General features: G+C 44.9%; 1 protein-coding gene across 1 annotated transcript in view; it reads left to right on the plus strand.

The window, feature by feature from the left end:
- SLC9A8 (solute carrier family 9 member A8) overlaps nucleotides 1-21,767 on the plus strand; it is a 101,204-nt gene that overhangs the window by 43,887 nt on the left and 35,550 nt on the right. The window contains exons 4-7 of the mRNA XM_049781369.1: nucleotides 9,002-9,060; nucleotides 12,103-12,186; nucleotides 19,505-19,606; nucleotides 20,667-20,701. Coding sequence (XP_049637326.1) covers nucleotides 9,002-9,060; nucleotides 12,103-12,186; nucleotides 19,505-19,606; nucleotides 20,667-20,701 — 280 coding nt within the window. The remainder of the gene's footprint in view (nucleotides 1-9,001; nucleotides 9,061-12,102; nucleotides 12,187-19,504; nucleotides 19,607-20,666; nucleotides 20,702-21,767) is intronic.

Here is a 21,767-nt window from a genome sequence, read left to right on the forward strand (position 1 = left end):
AGATAACTGAAGTTTTCCTCCTGTACTTGTTTGATGAGAAGGCCTAATTTTACTTCAAATGATTTCACATGTGATGCCATATCACAGATGAGCTTTCCCTTGCCTTGAAGTTGCAGATAGAAACTGTTGAGTAGCTCTGTTATATCTGTCAGAAAGGCAAGGTGCCATTTCCATTCTGCATCATTGAGCTCTGGTACTTCTTGGTTTTTTGAAAGTAGAAAAGCTGTAATCTGCGGAAGTAAGTCATAGAAACGTTTCAAAACTCTCCCTCTACTCAGCCAACGGACTTCTGTGGGCGGAGGCGGTTGGCGTCATCCCTGAGAAACCCTGACACTGAGTGTATATGCTGGCAGATATCTTGGCAACCAAACAGCACTCACTGCTGGCGGGCCGGATCAGACTCCTCTGCGGGCCGCATATGGCCCACGGGCCGTAGTTTGAAGACCCCTGATATAGAGCCACCTTCCGTATGAGCTCGGGGACAGGCCTGGGACAGAATGGTAAAGTCAGGTTTAGGATTGTAAACTGGTAGTTAGGGTAATGAGAGAATAGGATGGTAAAATATGGGTTTAGAATACTAAAGTGGGGGTAGGGTATGAAGGGGTTGTAGGATGATAAAGCACCAGATATAGATGCTTAGGTCCCACCCCGCAAGGCAGTCATCAAACTGCACCTGAGGCCTGGTTTATTCAGGAACAGGAACTGGTCCCCACCACTGAAATGTCTAGTTTCAGAAGTCAAGTAGTAAGGGAGATAGTTTTATTTATAGAGGGACCAGGAGATGGGAGGAAAAGGAAGGAAAACTAAAGAAATTTAAAGACACTACATATTTTGAGATACAGGTGATTCTGAATGGAACAGTGCCTCTTGCTTCTTCAACATCAGTTTTGCAAAGTTTCCTTAAGTTCTCCCTCCCGTAGTTGTGGTGTGCCCTTTTGTTCCTTCTTTTTTTTTGGGGGGGGTCACACCCGGCAGCTCTCAGGGATTACTCCTGGCTCTATGCTCAGAAATCGCTCCTGGCAGGCTTGGGGGACCATATGAGATGCCAGGATTTGAACCACCTTCTGCATGCAAGGCAAATGCCCTACCTCATGCTATCTCTTTGGCCCCCCTTTTGTTCCTTCTGAAGTGTGTCCCCCACCCAGGGCTCCAGCTTGCTTTGTCTTGGCTGCTGCTTTGCTGTTTCCAGTGAGTCTTAGTTACAAGTTCATGCCTTTTCAAATGGGTATATGGCCTTCATATTCTGGGGCTACTCTGGGTTGTTGAGAGTAACTTCTCTTCTCTGGAACTGTGGCCTACCCTGGGCTCCAAACTGGTGTTTGTCACAGGGTAGAAACACTGACCTGCACTCTGGCTCAAATGGTTGCTCAAGTCTATGTGCAGGTGCAGGGAACAAAGGCAGAGATGGCAGCTCCAGGCTCCACCCAGTGCACAGCAATAGAGACAGCAGTTCCAGGTTAGATCTAGTGTACAGCAGTAGAGAGGCATCTCCTGGTGGTATACTGGATCTGTTCCAAAGCTCTTTACCCAAGGCTATACTATCCACCCACCTGCTTGGATTCCCTTTCGACCTCACATGTTACTTTTTTGTTCCCTGTGGCAATAAACAGGCAATAAAATTAGCCTGTATTTGTAGTGAATGATTCAGAACAAGTGTCAGAACAAGTCTGAACTCACAGGCATTTCATTGAAGTGGTTAGTGAATGAAAAAACTTTTGGTTCTCTTAAAGTCAAGATTAAAATGATGGGGGCTGAAGCAATAGCACAGCAGTAGGGCATTTGCCTTGCATGCAGCAGACCTAGACGAACCCAGATTTGATCCTCAGCATCCCATATGGTCCCCTGAGCCTGCCAGGAGCAATTTCTGAGTGCAGAGCCAAGAGAAACTTTTTATTTATTTTATTTATTTTTATTTTTTTGGTTTTTGGGTCGCACCCAGCAGTGCTCAGCGGTTACTCCTTGCTCTATGCTCAGAAACCGCCCCTGGCAGGCACAGGGGACCATATGGGATGCTGGGATTCGAACCACAGACCTGCATGCAAGGCAAACACCTTACTTCCATGCTATCTCTCCTGCCCCTCTTTTCATTTTTTTTTGTTTTTGTTTTTGGACCACACCCGACCACACTCAGGGGTTACTACTAGCTCTGTGCTCAGAAGTCACTCCTGGAAGGCTTGGGGAATTATATGGGATGCTGGGATTCGAACCCAGGTCAGTCCTGGATTGGCTGCATGTAAGGCAAACGCCCTACGGCTGCACTATCTCTCCGGCCCCAAGGAGAAACTCTTGAGTGCCACCGGTGTGGCCCAAAAACAAACAAACAAAAAAAAAAAAAAAAGAAAAGAAAGAAAGAAAAAGATTAAAATAATGGGGGCCGGGAAGGTGGTGCTAGAGATAAGGTGTCTTGCCTTGTAAGTGCTAGCCAAGGAACGGACCGCGGTTCGATCCCCCGGTGTCCCATATGGTCCCCCCAAGCCAGGGGCAATTTCTGAGCACTTAGCCAGGAGTAACCCCTGAGCATCAAACGGGTGTGGCCCAAAAACAAAAAAAAAAAAAAAAAGATTAAAATAATGGAGCACTTTTGGCATGAGTTAGGTTTTACTAAAGCCTGCTAAAGCTCATTTGCCCATTACCAATTTCCACTTGCTTCCTGCTGATGTTAAGTATTCCATATTGTCACCACTATGTTTCTATGGGGACCTTTTTGGACCTGGAGCTGGATCATTGTTTTTTTTTTTTTTTTCAGTTTTATAATTTTTTATTATGAATTATGAGAACAAAAGATGCAAAGAAAGAGGATAAGGTAAAGTTACAGTGGAAGGACAATCACCCATAACATAATTATCAGAAGAAGTCCCCTTGCTGATATCTTAACTTTGAACTTTCACCAAAGAAAGTTAAGATAAATAAAACAGAATCTATGTGCAATTACTTTGTCCCTCAAGTCCCCAGATTGTAGCACATTATAATATTTCTTAACAGCACACAAGGCAATCTAAAGCCATCAAACTTACATAACTCCTTAAACATTAGAGGCATAGTATTTTTTACATTTCCATGTACATGCATATTAGCTTAAGTTAACCTCAAATTTTAAGTGGGTGTGTTTTAAGGATTAGAGTCAAAGGAGCACAGTAAAAACGGTGTTAGAGTGGCAATTGTTGTTTGCATAGGCCCACCAAAATATGAGAGGCATGGAAAGGAATAGCCTTGGCCTAAATACAAAGAGATCCTACCCCTGAAGTTTCCTGGCATAAGACCAGCTCTAGGCCTCAGGAAAGTTATCGTTCGCTCCAAGACATTGTCCGTAGCGCCAACACACTTATCACACAGTCTCTGTTGTCGGTCTCATGTTTCTGTATTAAAGATGGATCATTGTTTTTAGTGATCATTTCATGCTGTGATCTTTTAGCTTATTGATCTTTTAGTGCAGTGATCCTTTAGTGATCCTTCAGTGCAGTGATCCTTTCATTGGTATAACAATGATATAGGAGGCCAGAGAGATAGCACGAAGGTAGAGCGTTTGCCTTGCAGGCAGAAGGACGGTGGTTCGAATCTCAGCATTCCATATGGTCCCCCGAGCCTGCCAAGAGCGATTTCTGAGTGTAGAGCCAGGAGGAACCCCTGAGCGCCAGGTGTGACCCCCCCCAAAAAATGACATAGGTTGACTCTGGATTCCACAGCCTCCTTTTCCCTCACTATCTACACTGTCTCTCCTGCTTGAGCCTTTCCAAGAGTGTCCTGCCCTCGTGGCACAGCGATGCTGAGCTCTAGTCATGAAATTTCTCCTTATTCACTGAAGGCCATATTTGAAGAAAGCCACAGTTATATACTATTGATCTCAAGTAAAGTGTTGGAAATCTGGGGTTGGAGAGATAGTACAGTAGTTTAATCCTGGGCCTCCAGAGCCCAGCAGGAATGATCCCTGGGCACTGCTGGCTGTACCCCCCACCCAAGAGTTTAAAACCTTTTTTAGTTGGGGGAGCATTAGGGGTCATACCTGGTAGTGCTCAGGGATGTAACCTGGACCCCCTTGCCTACAGAGCACATGCTCAGCTCTTTTAGCATTTTAACTCAAGTTCCCACTTCTGTAGTAGCAGCACATTCAGGCAGATCCTAGCAATCTTGACTGTGGAAATAGGTGAAAGCTCTCGAGCAGGAGTGTCATCCACGAATATATTTGTCCTGCTCTAAACCTGTCAGAAGGAAGCTCATTCCAAGGCCTCTATTCCATTCCACTCGGTAACAATATTGTGAATTGGTAATAATCCCCAGGTAATGGAATTGGTATTAAACACCAGATACCAAGAACACCAGACTGGGGACACAGCCTGGCTGGTGGACTAGAAAAAACACAGTTGGTGGGGGGAGGGGTAGTTAGGTACCTTGGTGGTAGTGAGATGAGGTAACTGTGTACAGTGTCATTGTAGATACATTACATAAATTGATGTGAAAAGAATAGCCAAAAAATAATTCCAAAGAATTTATGGTTTTGTGGCCAGTTTTCTTTTATGGGGTGGGAGACACGCAGCTTTCCAAGTGGTGCTTAGGAGACCCAGGGTACCCACTATTGGTTCTTTGTTTCTTTTTTTGGTTTTGGGGTCAAACCTGGCAGCACTCGGATTATTCCTGACTCCACCCTCAGAACTCGCTCCTGGCAAGCCCGGGGGACCATATGGGATGCCGGGGTTCAAACCACTGACCTTCTGCATGCAAGGCAAATGCCTTACCTCCATGCTATCTCTCCGCCCCCCCCCCCACTATTGATTCTTTTTTTTTTTTTTTTTGGTTTTTGGTTTTGGGGCCACATCTGGTGACGCTCAGGGGTTACTCCTGGTGCTCAGAAATCACCCCTGGCTTGGGGGGACCATATGGGATGCTGGGGGATCGAACCGCGGTCCTTCCTATGCTAGCGCTTGCAAGGCAGACACCTTACCTCTAGCGCCACCTTCCCGGCCCCTCACTATTGATTCTTGATCAGCCTGGCAAGTGGTTCAGTGCAGGAGCTCAAGGACATGATGGTGCTCAGGCCCTATACTGCTGGGGATTAGCTGGGCCACACCAGCCACGCCAGTGCTGCCCCCTCCCCCCCCCCCACCCCCCCACCCCCCACCCCACCCCCCCCCCCCCGCAGTGCTGGGAATCAAACCTAGGTGGGTGCATGTTTAACTACTCTATTGTCTGTTAGCCTCTGTCTCCAGTCCTCATAGTTCCTTAAGAATAATTATAGGCTAGGAAGATGGGTCTGCAGGCTCTCCAAGGGCTGAGAGTTTTGAGTGAGGGAAGCCTGGGTTTCACCCCCAGTACTGCATGTTCCCCTGAGCACTGCTGGGAGTGAGTCCCAGCCCCAACCTCACCAAGAAACAAAACAAACAAAAGGAGAAGAGTTGTGGGGCTGGGAACACTGAAACTTGGGTGGAAGGCCTATCTTGCAATTGGGATGTTCTGGGCTCAATTCTTGGTACTGAGAAAAAAGTTAGAATAATCTTTGGTATGTATTTAATATTGCATATGTGGAAAGTAATACCATATCTCACCATTTGGTTTGGCTCTGCACAGTCCTGAGCATTTGAGCAAGGGTAGATCTGTGAATACCAGCACTCCAATGGGCTCTTACAGCAGGGAGTGTGAGGGGCCCACCCAAGAACATTTCCCCCTCTTCCTTGAAAACAGAAGATCTGATCAAGGGCCTGCCCATAGGCCCTTCCTATAGGGAGTCCAAGAAAGCTAAAACCCACCCAAGTCACATCCTTGCTAAGATCATGGAGAGGGACAGAGGTAGCAAGGCCATGTGCAGCACAATAGACTTCAGATGAGATCAAGGGGGAGTGGGCTAGGGTAGTTGCAGTTTGGAAAAGATTTTCCTTTCAAAGACAAACAAGTTACCTCTTCCTTCTGTTCTTGTATTTGACATATGATGACTGAAGCACAAGCAAATATCTTGCAGCCACTTTGCCTTGAAGCCTAGAACCAGAATCCTAAGGCTTACTGTATCACAAAGGGAACCCAGATTTTGGATGGATAGCCTTGTGTTTGGTTTCCTGCTGGCTGGAGTGGTAGTACAGTGAGTAGGGCATTTGTCTTTCATGCACTCGACCCGGGTTCGATCCCCAGCATCTCCCATATAGTCCCCTGAGCCTGCCAGGAGCTATTTATGAGCATAGAGTCAGGAGTATCCCTGAGCGCCACTGGATGTAGCCTCAAAACCCAAAAGAAAAATAAAGTTGTTTGGGAAACCTGGAAGATGGACTCAAAGAGTTAGAAGATATTGTTTGTTTGTTTGTTTGTTTTTGTTTGTTTTTGGTTTTTGGGTCACACCTGGCAGTGCTCAGGGGTTACTCCTGGCTCTATGCTCAGAAATCACTCTGGGGCTGGAGAATTAGCGTGAAGGTAGGGCATTTGGTTTGCATGCAGAAGGACAGTGGTTCAAATCTTGGAATCCCATATGGTCCCCCAAGCCTGCCAGGAGCGACTTCTGAGTGTAAAGCCAGGAGTAACCCCTGAGCACTGCTGTGTGTGAACCCCCACCCCCTCAAAATTAAATAAATAAAAATTACTCTTGTCAGGCTCAGGGGACAATATGGATTCCAAGAATAGAACCAGTGTCTGTCCTGGGTCAGCTGCGTGCAAGGCAAAAGCCCTACTGCTGAACTATCACTGCAGCCTTGGGAGGCTGTATTTTTATTTGTTTGTTGTTTGGGTGGGTTTGGTTTTTTAGGCTACACCGAGCACTGCTCAACTTTAACTTGTTTTTTTGTTTTTTTTTTTGTTTTTTTTTTTTTGGGTTTTGGTTTTTGGGCCATACCCTGTGGTGCTCAGGGGTTACTCCTGGCTCTCTGCTCAGAAATAGCTCCTGGCAGGCATGGGAGACCATATGGGATGTCGGGATTTGAACCAATGACCTTCTGCATGAAAGGCAAACATCTTACCTCCATGCTATCTCTCCGGCCCTGGGCACTCTTCCTTTATGTTAATATTTTTTGTTCTTTGGGCCACACATTGTGGTGCTCACCAGTTGCCTCTGGCTCTGTGTTCAAGAATCGTTCCTAAGGCCCAGAGAGATAGCACAGCGGTGTTTGCCTTGCAAGCAGCCAATCCAGGACCAAAGGTGGTTGGTTCGAATCCCGGTGTCCCATATGGTCCCCCGTGTCTGCCAGGAGCTATTTCTGAGCAGATAGCAGGAGTAAACCCCTGAGTATTGCCGGGTGTGGCCCAAAAACAAAAACAAAAACAAAAAAAAAAAAAAAGAATTGTTCCTAGTGGTTCTTAGAGAACCAGATGGTGTTAAGGATCAAACCCTGACCTCCTGTACTCAGCCCCCTTAGCTCTTTCTCCTGCTCTATAAACAGTCCCTTTTAGAAGGCAGAACCTGAAATTTCTCAACCCACTGGGCCTCAAATTTCAGGCTGAAGAGGCAGTACTTCTTAGATTGAAACCAGTTGCAGATAGAGTGATACGGAGAGTTTTTTTCATGTCTCACCATTCCATGCTGTCCCCACTCTCAGTAGCTGAATTCTACTATCCAGTGCTGTCCATCGTCATGTGATTTATGAGATACATGGTTAAGGGATAAGAAGGGGCCACAGTTCCAGACGCTACTCAGGACAGAGAGCAAGTGTCATGGTTTCAAGGGCTTGCATATATGCATATATAATCTTGAACCCCTGAAAGCCCATGGTTTCATGGTGATGTGGTTGGGCAATATTTGTAGAGAACCACAACAGATTGGTTGACCTCAGGCTGATGATACTGAGGTAGACACTCACTTTGGTCCCAATCATGAATCATGTCCCTTGCTCTGTGGGATGGAACCCAGCAGAGCTGTGAGCTGGCTGAGGTCCCAAACTGAGCACTGATCTCTTCGGCTGTCTTGTCTTCCATCCTGTAGTGGCATGAGACTTCTGGGCCCCTGCATCCCCCAGCTCTGAATGTAAGAGCCTTGGGCCAGCCACATACCACAGGGTCCCCCAAGCTCTGCCAAGGTTGATCATTAAGCAGTCCCTCATCCCCTGTGGGTGTGGCACATTAGTGTCTGAGGAGACAGCTCAGTCTGTGGGAGCCCCAGATTATAGCCCTGAAACTGTGGGAAACAGAAATCCAGCACCCCTGGGGTGGTCCCAGATAAGAATTGTGATTTTTTTTAAAGTTTTATTTAAATATAGTGGTTTACAACGTTACTCATGATATATTTGTTTCTGGCATTCAGTGTTTGAGCACCAATCACACCATCAATGTGACCTTCCCTTTACCATTGTCCCAGTTTTCTACCCAACTCCCAGGCCTGCCCCCAGCAAGCACAAAATTATCTGCTTTATATTGCTTGTTACAACTAAATAGATGACTAAGGGAATTACAAAAAATATTTCAGTTAAAGGAAATTTGTGAAAATCGCTATATCTCACAGTGGGGTCATTAGTCATTTCTGAAGGTTTACTAAGCTGTTCATTGCTAGCAGAGCCTTCTGTGTTATTGTTTTTTGTTTATTGAGTTTAGCTTGCTTCTGTCTTTTTTTCCATCTAATTTGCTGTGCTCCAACTGGGATGTCAGTATCATGGAATTTGGAGGTGACATTGGCCACTCACATAGTTCTTTGTTCCAAGAACTCTAGTGTCTGTAGAATTGGGCTGATGAGTTTCTGCCGCTCGGCTCTGCTTGGCTTGCATCTCTTCTGAAATTGTGGTTAAGCTGTGAAGCTGGGCAGTTGTTTATATCAGACTTGCAGGAATCCATAACAGCCATTTAGAGATATAATGACATTGTTTCTCTAAAATAATAAACCTAACTGACTGTTTTGTTTTGTGTGGGACCATACCAGGCAATACTCAGGGTTTACTCCTGTCTCTGCACTGGCAGTGCTCAGGATCATATAGAAAGCTGGGGATGAAATTCAGATGGGCCTTGTGCAAAACAAATGCCAAACCCATTGTACTATCACTGCTGTCCCCTAATGAGTCTTTTTAATATCTTAAATTTATATGAAAATTTATGTTTTCTCTTTCAGGTATTCTCATGGGAGCAGTTATAAAATTTATAGAGTTTAAAAAACTGGCAAATTGGAAGGTAGGTTTGCTCACCTACTTTTGTTCATTCTTATCTTCATAAGAGATTTGGGAGTTTTGGTCTTGTTTTGGCTTTACACCCGGTAGAGTCCAGGGCTTACTTCTGACTCTGTTCTGGTCTCACGTCTAATTGTGCTCAAATGATCCTATGTAGTATTGGGCTTGGTTGTGTGCAAGACAAGTGCCCTACCTGCTGAACTGTCTCCTAGTCCCCTTATATTGGTCATTCTTAACTTTGGAAACACTGTAGGCAGGAGCCACAGCACAGTGGGTAGGGCATTTGCCTTTGATGTGGCCTACCCAGGTTCAACCCTGCATATACCACATTGGTCCCCCGAGCATGCCAGGAATGATTTCTGAGAGCAGAGCCAGGAGTAATCTTTGAGTACTGAAGGGTATGGCCCATAAACAAACAAACAAGCAAACAAACAAAAACCACCCCAAAACTTTGGAAATGCTGATAATTCTGCTCTCATAGCCTTTCACAGTATGGTTTCCTTGCTTTTCTCATCCTCCTGCGGGTGGGGGAGGAGACCAGATACATACCCCCATTTTGTATCTGTGCTCCTGACTGTAAGAGGAGCTATTTTCACTGCCCTGTTTCTTTATTTAACATTCTGTTAGATCAGGGTTGATAACAGTGCCTGGTCCTTTTGCTTTTGAAAGCATAAAGCCCACACTGTTGAAGGGGACATGGCCTGTTTCCTCTTTCCATCCTTTTTGGTCATCCTACATTAGCATGCTATATACAGGGGAACTGTTCTAGATCCTATTGGACACAAAAGAGTGTTTATGGAGCCAGAGAGTTAGCACAGTGGCATTTGCCTTGCAAGCAACCGATCCAGGACCTAAGGTGGTTGGTTCGAATCCCAGCGTCCTATATGGTCTCCCGTGCTTGCCAGGAGCTATTTTTGAGCAGATAGCCAGGAGTAAACCCTGAGCACCACCGGTGTGGCCCCAAAAAAACAAAAACAAAACAAAAGAGTGCCATATCCGGGCATCTTTCCCCTGCATGGGACCTGCAGTACCAGGGATCAAGCCCAGGCCTCCCATGTTTAAGTGTTCATTCTCCAGCACTGAGTAGGTCTCCTAAGCACTGCCATGATCTGATTCTGAGCACAGAGCCAGAAGTAGTCCTGAGCACCTCCGCTATGGCCCAGCCCTCCCTCCCTTCCCCCTCCCCCAATAATAAATAATGAAAGTGCTGGCTTTCTCTCTGGAGTGCTCAGACTCTTGATGGCAACTGCTTCAAATCATCTCAGACCCTGGGGGAGACATTGTCAAGAAGACCTGATCTTTCCTCATATCTGGTAGTGTGTTTCTGTGACTTCTCTAAAAAATGCCACATGGGCCAGAGTGGTGCACAAGCGGCAAGGCATTTGCCTTGCATGTGCTAACCTAGGATGAACTGAGGTTTAATCCCCCTGTGTCCCTTATGGCCCCCAAGCCAGGAGCAATTTCTGAACACATAGCCAGGAGTAACCCCTGAGCATCACCAGGTGTGGCCCCAAAAGAAAATTAATTAATTAATTAAAAATGCCACAGGACTTGATAGTACAGCAGGGAGAACATTTGCAATGCTCATAGCTTATCCAGTTCAATCTGTGGCATCCCATATGTTCTCTTGAGCATCACTGGGACTGATTCCTGAGTGCAGAGGCAGGAATAACCCTGAGCATCTCCAAAAGTGGGGGGAAAAAAGAAAAGAAAGAAGGAGAGGGAAAGAGAGAGAGTGAGAGAGAGAGAGAGAGAGAGAGAGAGAGAGAGAGAGAGAGAGAGAGATTGAGATTGATTGGAGAGATATTGTCTGGACTTTCTGAACTGCATTGCTGTAAGACCCTGGCCCCACTTAATACCTATTTTTTGTCCTATTAAAACCTTTACAGACAAACCCCTTATGGAGTTTTTCTGAGCAACAACAGGAGGAAGGAGTGTTTATTATACTACCCACTGTGCTATCACTCTAGCCCATAGATGGACATTTGTAAGACTGCATTTCACCATCCTTTAGATAGGTATTTTGACAAGAAACCAGTCAAAATTGTGGCATGGGACTACTCACATGAAAATGGACCTGATTTTGTGATCCTAACTTTATTACGTGTAGGGTCCATAGAGTTAGCATGGGCCAGAGCAACAATATGCATTTGCATAAATCCACAACCCATTAGAGAGTAATACTCATCTAGGAAGTAAAACTGTGACTTCATTTCTCTAAATGCCTTTCATAAAGGTACATCCTATTTGAATCTGAAAGCATGGCCAAGGACTTTCCTTGCTGCCTTGTCCTAATCACCAAGGATCAGGGTGGGGAATGTGTGGGAGATGGTTTCATCCAGGCAGATTGAGTAAACTTGCCAAGTAGTGTGTGAACACAGAAAGGTAAGCTGTACTGTGAACATGAGTATAGCTCATTCAGAATGCATTATGAAGGTTCAGTGCCCCTTTCCTGAAAGATTCCAATGTGTGGCCTTGTTTTTGTTTTATTTAGTTCATCTGGGGCCTTGCTCAGGATCTGCTCTTGGCCCAGTGCTCAGGGGATGCTCTGGCAGTATTTGGGAGACTATGTGCCAAGGATCACATTGGGCCTTCTGCTTATAAAACATGTACCCTGTTCTGTTAAGGTAGCCCTCTAGCTTTTGAACTTGTGTCCAAAAAAAAAGTCCTATTTGAATTGAAATGTACCCATGATACTATTATTTCAACCTGTTTCTATCTTTTTTTTTCTTTTTTTGGTGTTTGGTCCACACCCGGTGGTGCTCAGGGGTTATTCCTGGCTGTCTGCTCAGAAATAGCTCCTGGCAGGCACGGGGGACCATATGGGACACCGGGATTCGAACCAACCACCTTTGGTCCTGGATCGGCTGCTTGCAAGGCAAACGCCGCTGAACCTGTTTCTATCTTAAGGAAATAAAATTGACATCAATACAGAAGCATTTCTGTTTCTGTGGTGCCAGGTTCAAAGCAAAGATTTACTTTGGCTCTTCATCCATGGTTTTATATCTGAGTTCCATGTCTCTGAAAATATGTTTTGTGTTTTCAGGAAGAAGAAATGTTTCGTCCAAACATGTTTTTCCTCCTGTTGCTTCCACCTATTATATTTGAATCAGGTTATTCATTGCATAAGGTGAGACTTGGGCCCAGGTTGTGCTTAGTGGCAGGCTGGTCTTCCATGTTTATTCATTGTTTGTAAGGCCTAGATCTCCTTCACTGGGAATTTAATGGTGTGTAAGCTCCTGACAGTTGGGCTGCACTGCCTGCCTTATGGAGGGGAGCAGACATGGTCAAGAGTTGCCTTCAAGGTTTTAGAAGACTCCTGAAGGAAGTCTTCATGGGATGGGGGTGGGATCCCTTTGCCCAAGAAGGTTACCAGAGTGATTTGTCAGTGGTGTCCTTAGTGGAGAGGAGGCAAATACCAGTAGGTGTTAGATGTGGGGATGTACACCCAGCCTTTGATCCTCTCAGCTCACTTCCAGGGCCTTCCATCCTCCTAGGCCCAACCAGTGTTGATGTGACCTTCCCTCTGTCCTCTAGTCTGTTACTGCCCTCACCCTGGCCCTGATTCTGCTATGGTGCTGGACACCCGTCCTCTATCTTTGCCTTTCTGCTCCTTCAGTCCCAGGTTCGGGGTGCAGGACCCTTTGTCCATGCCCAGTTCTCTGCAGAGCCTCCTCCCATTTCCAGTATCAGTCCTTCAGCTGCCCAGGACATTTCCTCTGGGCAGGAAATATCCACTTCAGTGTCCGTTCATGTAAATCTGAATGAAACTAATAGTGTAAATCCAAACAGAAAGGAGGTATAAGAGAATGTAAGTATTAAAATGGAAACTTAAAATTTTAGTGACACAATAGTTATTTTGTTGCTGTGGTTTTATTTATTTTGGGAGGGGGTTGGGTCACACCTGATGGCACTCAGGTTGCTCCTGGCTCTACACTCAAAAACCACTCCTGTCAGGCTCAGGGGACCATATGGGATGCCAGGAATTGAACCGGGGTTCGTATGGGGTTGGATGTATGCAAGGCAAATGCCCTACTGCTGTGCTATTGCTCCAGCCTGTGGCTGTAGTTTTAAAATCATGAATGTCTGAAGGACATTGTTCTGGGGGAGAGGAAAGAACCTGGACTTTTCCCAAGAAATGAAGCATGATCATGCTAATCCTGTACTATAGACCCTTCCTCACCAAATCAGGGCCCCAAAAGCCCATCTCCCAGGTTGCTTTGAGGTTTACATTAGATGCAAGAGTGTATGCAATGTACTACCTATTCCATTACATATGGGGGTGATACTTGTTAATGCTATTATTAATATCATTAATACTAGAAGTTGTGGGGCCGGGTGGTGGCGCTAAAGGTAAGGTGCCTGCCTTGCCTGCACTAGCCTTGGACGGACCAGGGTTCGATCCCCCGGTGTCCCATATGGTCCCCCAAGCCAGGAGCAACTTCTGAGCACATAGCCAGGAGTAACTCCTGAGCGTTACCGGGTGTGGCCCAAAAACCAAAAAAAAAAAAAAAAAAAAATACTAGAAGTTGTGTTTGTTTCTTTTCAATCAAAGTAGTTGATTTATGTGTGTGTGTTTTGGGAGGGGTTGTTTGTTTTGGGGCCACACCCTGTGATGCTCAGAAGTTACTCCTGGCTCTGTGCTTAGGAATCACTCTTGGGGCCCGGAGAGATAGCACAGCGGCATTTGCCTTGCAAGCATCCGATCCAGGACCAAAGGTGGTTGGTTCAAATCCCGGTGTCCCATATGGTCCCCCGTGCCTGCCAGGAGCTATTTCTGAGCAGACAGCCAGGAGTAACCCCTAACCCCTGAGCACCACCAGGTGTGGCCTAAAAACCAAAAACAAAAACAAAAAAAGGAATCACTCTTGGCAGTGCTCAGGGAACCATATGGGGTGCTGAGGATCAGACCTGGTTTAACTGCTTGTAAGGCAAATGCCTTACCCACTGTACTATCACTCCAGCCCCTGGTTTGTTTTTTTTTGTTTGTTTGTTTTGTTTTGTTTGGGAGGGGCACACCTAGTGGTTCTCAGAGGTTACTCCTGGCTCTGCACGCATGAATTATTCCTGGTAGTGCTCAGGGGACCATATGATATGCCAGGGGCCATACCCAATCACCTGCAAGCAAAGCAAACAGCCTCGTTGTACTATGGTGCCGGCCCATATGACCAGGTAGTTTTTATTGAATGAAACTTGCTTATGAAGATGTGAGAGAAAAGAGAGAAATTCAAATTCAAGAGAGAACATGGGCTTCTCCAGAATGGAAATAATCAAAAATATATAGTAACAAGCTAGCCAAATATGTGTTCAAAGGAGAACACAGACTTGAAGAGCAAACCTAAGAGTGTTGTTTATCCAACTTGATTTACATTTGTGGGACCAGGCCTGTGGCTCAAAGGTAGATCCAGACCTTGCATGTGTAGGACTTTGATTCCCAGCAGCACCTGTTCCTGCAAGCACTGCTGGGTGTGGCCCCAAAACAAACAAAAATTTCAGTTCACAAATGGAGATATGGTTTATGCCTTCCATGCATGAGACATGAGTTTGAGTCCTGAGACTGATAAGAGATATAACTCTGTAAGGTTAGTGTTAGATGATCTCTCATGTTAAAATAGACAACTATTACCTCTCTAAATTATTAATGTCATGTAAGAATAACATGCTAATTGTATCAGAAATAAGCAGATAAATTTTCTTTTAAAGCAAAGAGAAGTTCTTGTAGTATGGTATCTTCAATCATGGTAAAAATTTCACTATCCACAGTGATATATATTTATTGGGGGGACTTTTGGGGCCACACCAAGTTGTGCTTTTCTGGATCTGTACTTGGGGACACTCCTGTCAGTGCATAGGGGGCGATATGGATGCTGGGGAATAAAACAGCCAGCTGCATGTAAGGCAATACCTTCTCTTCTGTATTATCTCTCTAGTCCTAATGTTTTTTTTTTGTTTTGTTTTTTTTTAAATGTTTTCTTTTGGTGGTGCTGGGAATTGAACCAGTGCTTCCTACATGTGAGAAGCATGTGCTCAACCACAAGGCTATTCCCTTGACGCAAATCCAGATGACTGTTAACCGAGGACATAAGTTACATCCAAATTTGAGCCCTGTAAACAAATCATGACTTTCTTTGATCTTTTGTGTGTGTGTGTGTGTGTGTGTGTGTGTGTGTGTGTTTGGGCCACACCCGGCGGTGCTCAGGGGTTACTCCTGGCTGTCTGCTCAGAAATAGCTCCTGGCAGGCACGGGGGACCATATGGGACACCGGGATTCGAACCAACCGCCTTTGGTCCTGGATCAGCTGCTTGCAAGGCAAACGCCACTGTGCTCTCTCTCAGGGCCCTCTTTGATCTATTTTTAAATACCAAAACGAAGCAGCTATTTGCAAAGAAAAACTCTAGATAGAAAATCTTCTGTTCAGAAAAAATAAATCATTGTTTGCCTTGAGTTATTTTAAAATTATTTGTGTGCTAAAACTTTATATGCCAAACAGCACAATTGAATGTCAAATTATGAGAAGCCAAATAAAAATTTTAATGAACAAAACGATGCAAAGAAATACCCTTTAAGAGCCAGGCTTAATAGGGTTGTCAGTACTGAGCTGAGAATATCCTTTGTTTTGTTGTTGTTGTTGTTTTATTTTTTAATTTAATTTTATTATTTTTTATTATTTTCTTTTCTTTTTTTCTTTTTTTTAATTTTTTATTTTTAATTATGAGAACAAAGATGCAAAGAAAGAGGACAAGGTAAAGTTACAGTGGAAGGACAATCACCCATAACATAATTCTCAGAAGAAGTCCCCTTGCTGATATCTTAACTTCGAACTTTCAGCCAAAGAACATTAAGATAAATAAAACAGAATCCATGTACAATTACTTTGTCCCTCAAGTCCCCAGATGATAACACGTTATAATATTTCTTAAAGCACACAAGGCAATCTAAAGCCATAAAACTTACGTAACTCCTTAAACATTAGAGGCATGGTATTTTTTACATTTCCATGTACATGCATATTAGCTTAAGTTAACCTCAAATTTTAAGTGGTTTTTTTTTTTAAGGATTAGAGTCAAAGGAGCACAGTAAAAACGGTGTTAGAGTGGCAATTGTTGTTTGCATAGGCCCACCAAAATATGAGGGGCATGGAAAGGAATAACCTTGGCCCATACAAAGAGACCCTACCCCTGAAGTTTCCTGGCATAAGACCAACTCTAGGCTCCAGGCAAGTTAGATCGTCCAATCCAAGACATTGTCTATAGTGCCAACACACTTTTCACACAGTCTCTGTTGTTGGTATCATGTTTCTGTATTAAAGATCCTGGAATCTGCATATCCTACATTGAAGTCAGGATGTGGAGCATCCTCTCGTTTCACCTCACCATTAAAGGGCAATGCAGGGATCCCTGTCCTGTAAGCAGGTCATTGTTGTTGTTGTCTTCTCAGTGTTAAGGGAAGTCTCTTTTGAGCAGGTCAATGTCTGAGCAGTGGTAGGGTCTTCCGTGGTAGAGGATTGCTTCCAGGTGATGTTAGACAAACCTGGATGTTTCATAGATGGCTTCCCTGGTTCAGGGGTGAATGGAAAATGCCCTTTCTTCTGAGGCCTGTGACAGGTCATTATGTTAATGTTCAGGGTGTAAGGTCCCTTTGCACTACAAGATTTGTGTATTCCAATCTCTATTAGATAGGATCTTATTTGTATTTAAAGTATTTTCCCATTTTAATGTGTCTATGCAAAAAAGGGGCAATGCTACATGGCGTTATTGGTGCATATGGGGGCCATAAGAACAAATCCAACAATCCTCATGACATGGTTCAATCATAAGGATTAAACTGGGGGACTCTTTCACCAAAATTCCTTGTTGAACAGCTCATAAAGAGAAGATAAAAAGTGGTTAGAATCATCACTGTATAAGAGAATATTTAGTAAGACTTATAGTTGTCAGAGAAAAAACACAAAATATTCTAAAGAAATATGTGTCATTTTATGTCTTTTGAAACAGTTTGGGGTTGTTACACACAATGCACGCTTTAGTCTGATTAGGATTGTGCAATACAGAAGTTAAAAAGAGTAATGTGGGTTAGTGATGTTTGGGGGGGGTGGTAAGAGAGTTAAGGAGTAAAAATGATGTTTGTAGGGGTGCGGGAAGTGATTATTATTTTTCTGTTTTGTTTTGTATGGGGCCACATTCAACAGTGCTCAGGGTTTTCTCCTGGCTCTGAAATGAGAAATTACTCCTGGTGGTATTCAAGAGACCATATGCAGTATTAAACTAGGGTTGGCTGCATGCAGGACAAATACCTTTTCCCTGTCCTCTGTAAGTATCTTTAATTTTTTTTTTTTTTTTGGTTTTTGGTTTTTGGGTCACATCCAACAGTGTTCAGGGGTTACTCCTGGTTCTGCACTCAGGAACTATATGGGATGCTGGGATTTGAACCACTGTCCTTTGCATGCAAGGCAAATGCCCTACCTCCATGCTATCTCTTTAAATTATCTTTAAATTAAATCTTTTTTTTCAGAGTACAACAAAATTAGTCACTTTTATTGAAAAGAAACATTACAAATTTTAAATTAAATCTTTAAATAATCTTTAAATTATCAGGGCCAAAGTGACATTACAGCAGGTAGGGCACTTACTTTGCATTTGGCCAACCCATGTACAACTTGCCTCTCCATATGGGTCCCCAACCCCCACCAAGAGTGATCCCTGAGCACAGAGCCAGGAGTAAGCCCTGAATGTTGCATTAAATATTAATTATAAAGAGTCCTAGTGTGGATGGATGGATGGTGAGGCTATGCACTTAGAAATCGCTCTGGATTTAGGGGACCATATGCGACACCAGGGGATCGAACTGCAGTCCATTATAGGTTAGCGCATACGAGGCAAACACCCTTCCGCTTGCACTACCACTTCAGCCCCAAGAGTCCTGCTTTTCTTAATTGCATTAAAAAATGTAAATTGGGGGGCCGGGAAGGTGGCGCTAGAGGTAAGGCATCCGCCTTGCAAGCGCTAGCGTAGGATGGACCACAGTTCGATCCCCCGGCGTCCCATATGGTCCTCCCAAGCCAGGAGCGATTTCTGAGCGCATAGCCAGGAGTAACCCCCGAGCGTCAGACGGTTATGGCCCAAAAACCAAAAAAAAAAAAAATATAAATTGGGGCTGGAATGATAGCACAGCAGTTGAACGATTGACCCAGGTTTGATTTCCGGCATTTCACGTGATCCCCTAAGCCTGCCAGGAGTGACTTCTGGGTGCAGAGCCAGGAGTAACCTCTGAGCACTGCCGGGTATGGCAAAAAAACAAACAAAAAGAGTCGAGAGACAGCATGGAGGTAGGGTGTTTGCCCTGCATGTAGAAGGATGGTGGTTCAAATCCCGGCATCCCATATGGTCCCCTAAGCCTGCCAGAGCAATTTCTGAGCCTAGAGCCAGGAGTAACCCCTGAGCGCTGCCAGGTGTGACCCCCCCCCAAAATGTAACTGGGGATTTGACACTTGATCATTCTGATAACAGTTCATTCTTTCGGGGCTTATTATTCCTTGGGCGTCTGGAAGTTCTTGTAGCACCCAGAAGCCATGTGCTCCTTCCCCTGGTGGACCCACAGCTTGAGGAGAAAGTAGGAAACATGTCCAGATCATGCCGTGGAGAAACACAGGGCCCTGAGATGTGAGCATGGTGAAGTTCCCCAAGCAAGGGAGAATGACATGAGCTAAAGAAGCAAAAAGTTTCCAGTGTGCTGGAACCCAAAGAACCAAGGAAACATGGCAAAGTTAGGACTTTGATAGTGGTTGGACCATAGGCTTGGCAGGTTTTGGTTGAGATTTAGCTGCATTTATTTATTTGGACAAAAGCCATACTCAGCAGTACTGGGAATGTTCTTGCTTCTGTGCTCTGGGATCACTGCCAGTGGTGTTGTGGAGGCATGTGACCCCCTGCCCCAGACTAATGAGCTCTCTCAGTCACATGCTCTTCTGTCTCTCTGTCTTTTTCACTCTTACTTCTCACTCTCCTCTCTCTCTCTCTCTGCTATATTTTTGCTATATTGAAATATATACTATATTTCAAGTGGAAGTAAGAGTCATGGTGAACCTAGTGCAGTCTGATTGGTTTTTAGCAGAGATGATTCTGTAAGCCCCTGAAGAGTGGCAAGCTGGAACCAGAGTGGTTGGAAGCTAATGTGGTGTTGAGGGAAAAGATGATGGCAGTAGGGATGAGTACAGTGGCAAGGGCAGGGGCAGAGCAGAAACAAGAAGAGCTGACAGATAAGGATCTTTGTCTCTTTGTTAAATGTGGGGATGAGGGAAGACTCCATGTTTCTAGCTTTCCAAGCAGGGGAGGTGACAGTGCCCTTAGGAGAGACGTAGCTGCAGGAGCAGGGCCAGGTCTGGGGTTCATGTTCCGTCAGTAAGACCTGCATTTCTCATCATTTCTCTCCATTCTGCTCTTTCAAACAGGGAAACTTCTTTCAAAACATCGGTTCTATTACCCTGTTTGCTGTTTTTGGGACAGCAATATCAGCTTTTGTAGTAGGTGGAGGAATTTATTTTCTGGGTCAGGTAAGTGAAGCACTTTTTTATTTTTATTTATTTATTTATTTATTTATTTATTTATTTATTTATTTGTGGTTTTTGGGTCACACCCGGCAGTAATCAGGGGTTATTCCTGGCTCCAGACTCAGAAATTGCTCCTGGCAGGCACGGGGGACCATATGGGACACCGGGATTCAAACCGATGGCCTCCTGCATGAAAGGCAAACGCCTTATCTCCATGCTATTTCTCCGGCCCTGAAGCACTTTTTTAAAACTTAAAAACCTTTTACTCTTTTAGAATGAGTGCAGAGAATGACATAGAGGGCCCCTAGGAGTATGGGTTCGCTTCTGGGTCAGTGCATTGCTGGATGGAGACCCAGACTCAGAGGCAGGCCTGCACCAACCATCTCCCAATGTCCACAAAGAGCTCTAGTGTCTGGAATTAAGAGACCCTTTCATGGACTGGGGTGATAATACAACAGGGATGGCATTGGCTTTGCACACAGCTGACCTGGGTTCAATCTCTGTCCAATTCCCAGTGTCCTCAAGGGGCTCAGGTATGTTAGTGTGGATTTAGTCAGACCCAACTTCATGGGCAGGTCATATCTGTGGCTTTTAATTGTGTCTGTTGCTGCCTGGCCACTCACTACCCCAAAGTGGCTTCCTTGGTTTGCCTTCCCCGTTCCAAGACAGAGTTTGGGGTTCAGGCTTCTTGGGAATGTGCAGATGGCCCTTCTGTGGGTTCACTTCTTTTGATAGAGCCCACTTCAGCTGGTTCTCACTTTGCTGTCCTCTACAGCCCCCAGAAAAATAAACCTGTCAAGCAACCTGAGTTACTCTTCTTGTTTCCAGATGGAAACTCGAGAGTAGTTCACAATGCCCAGGAAACTCAGCTTTTCTTTTCCATACTTCAGTGCCTGGTGCTTGAGCCCATATTCAAGTTTTCTTCACTTTTCAAGTGGCTTGGGGACTAAAAATGGATGTCCTTATTAGTTTGTGAAAAAGCACTAATGGGCATTTCAATCTCCTCGGCTGTTCTGCAGGGGTTTTCGTGTGTGTCTGTGTGTCTGTGTGTTTTGTCTTGCAGGCTGATGTGATCTCTAAACTCAACATGACAGACAGGTAATCTTCCTTGCTGGAGTGCCACGGGACTGCTTGTCAGCTGAGAAACATGTTTTCTGCACTCTGGTTTCTGGAGTACCCCTCTACTCTCTCAGTCTCTTAGTCTCTCTGCCTCTCCTCTCTCTGTTTCTCTTCTCTCTGTTTCTCTCTTTCTCTGTATCGCTCTTTCTCTCTTTCTCTCTAGATCTTCTGAGTTAATGAGTCTCTGAAATTAATCACAATCACATTGAAGTAGTTTGAAAAATCTCAGGTCAGGGTGTGGCTGATTGAAATGATTGGTTTATGCATTGGAGGGAGTTTCTGCTCTTTACTTTATGCTTTGGTTCATTAACACAGGCCTCAACCCATCCCTATCCTTTTACTATTAAAAATTACCCTGAAGGGACCAGAGAGATAGCACAGTGGTGTTTGCCTTGCAAGCAGCCGATCCAGGACCTAAGGTGGTAGGTTCAAATCTCAGCGTCCCATATGGTTTCCCCCCCCCCCCCGCCCTCCCCCCCCCCTGCCCCGTGCCTGCCAGGAGCTATATCTGAGCAGATAGCTAGGAGTAACCTCTGAGCGCTGTGGCCCAAAAAACAAAAAACAAAACACAAAACGAAAAAAAAGAATTACCCTGAAGTCATTTAGGCTGCCTTCTCTGGAAGGTTTCAGACATCCAGACATAAGAGCATATACAGGGAAGAAGGCAACCTGTTTTCTCTCTCCAGCCCCTCTGCAGCCTTAGTGTTTGCCCTGCCAGACAGTGCCAGCTTTTCCCAAGGGAGTCAGAAGCCTTGTGTATCACCCCACTAACCCTCAATGGAACCAGAGTTTTTTTCATGATGGCTGTGCTTTTAGAAAGCATCAGATCTAATCCCAATCTTCCCTTCATGCTCACACACACGCTCACACACACACACACACGCTCACACACACACACACACACACACACACATACACACTCACACTCACTAATTTTGTGGGGTGTTTTTGTTTCTGCTTTTCTTGGGTCACACCCAGCGGCGCTCAAAGGGTTATTTTTGGCTCTGTGCTCAGAAATCGCTCCTGGCAGGCACAGGGGACTATA

This window comes from Suncus etruscus, chromosome 9 (genome assembly GCF_024139225.1).
Source record: "Suncus etruscus isolate mSunEtr1 chromosome 9, mSunEtr1.pri.cur, whole genome shotgun sequence".
NCBI classification, from domain to species: Eukaryota; Metazoa; Chordata; class Mammalia; order Eulipotyphla; family Soricidae; genus Suncus; species Suncus etruscus.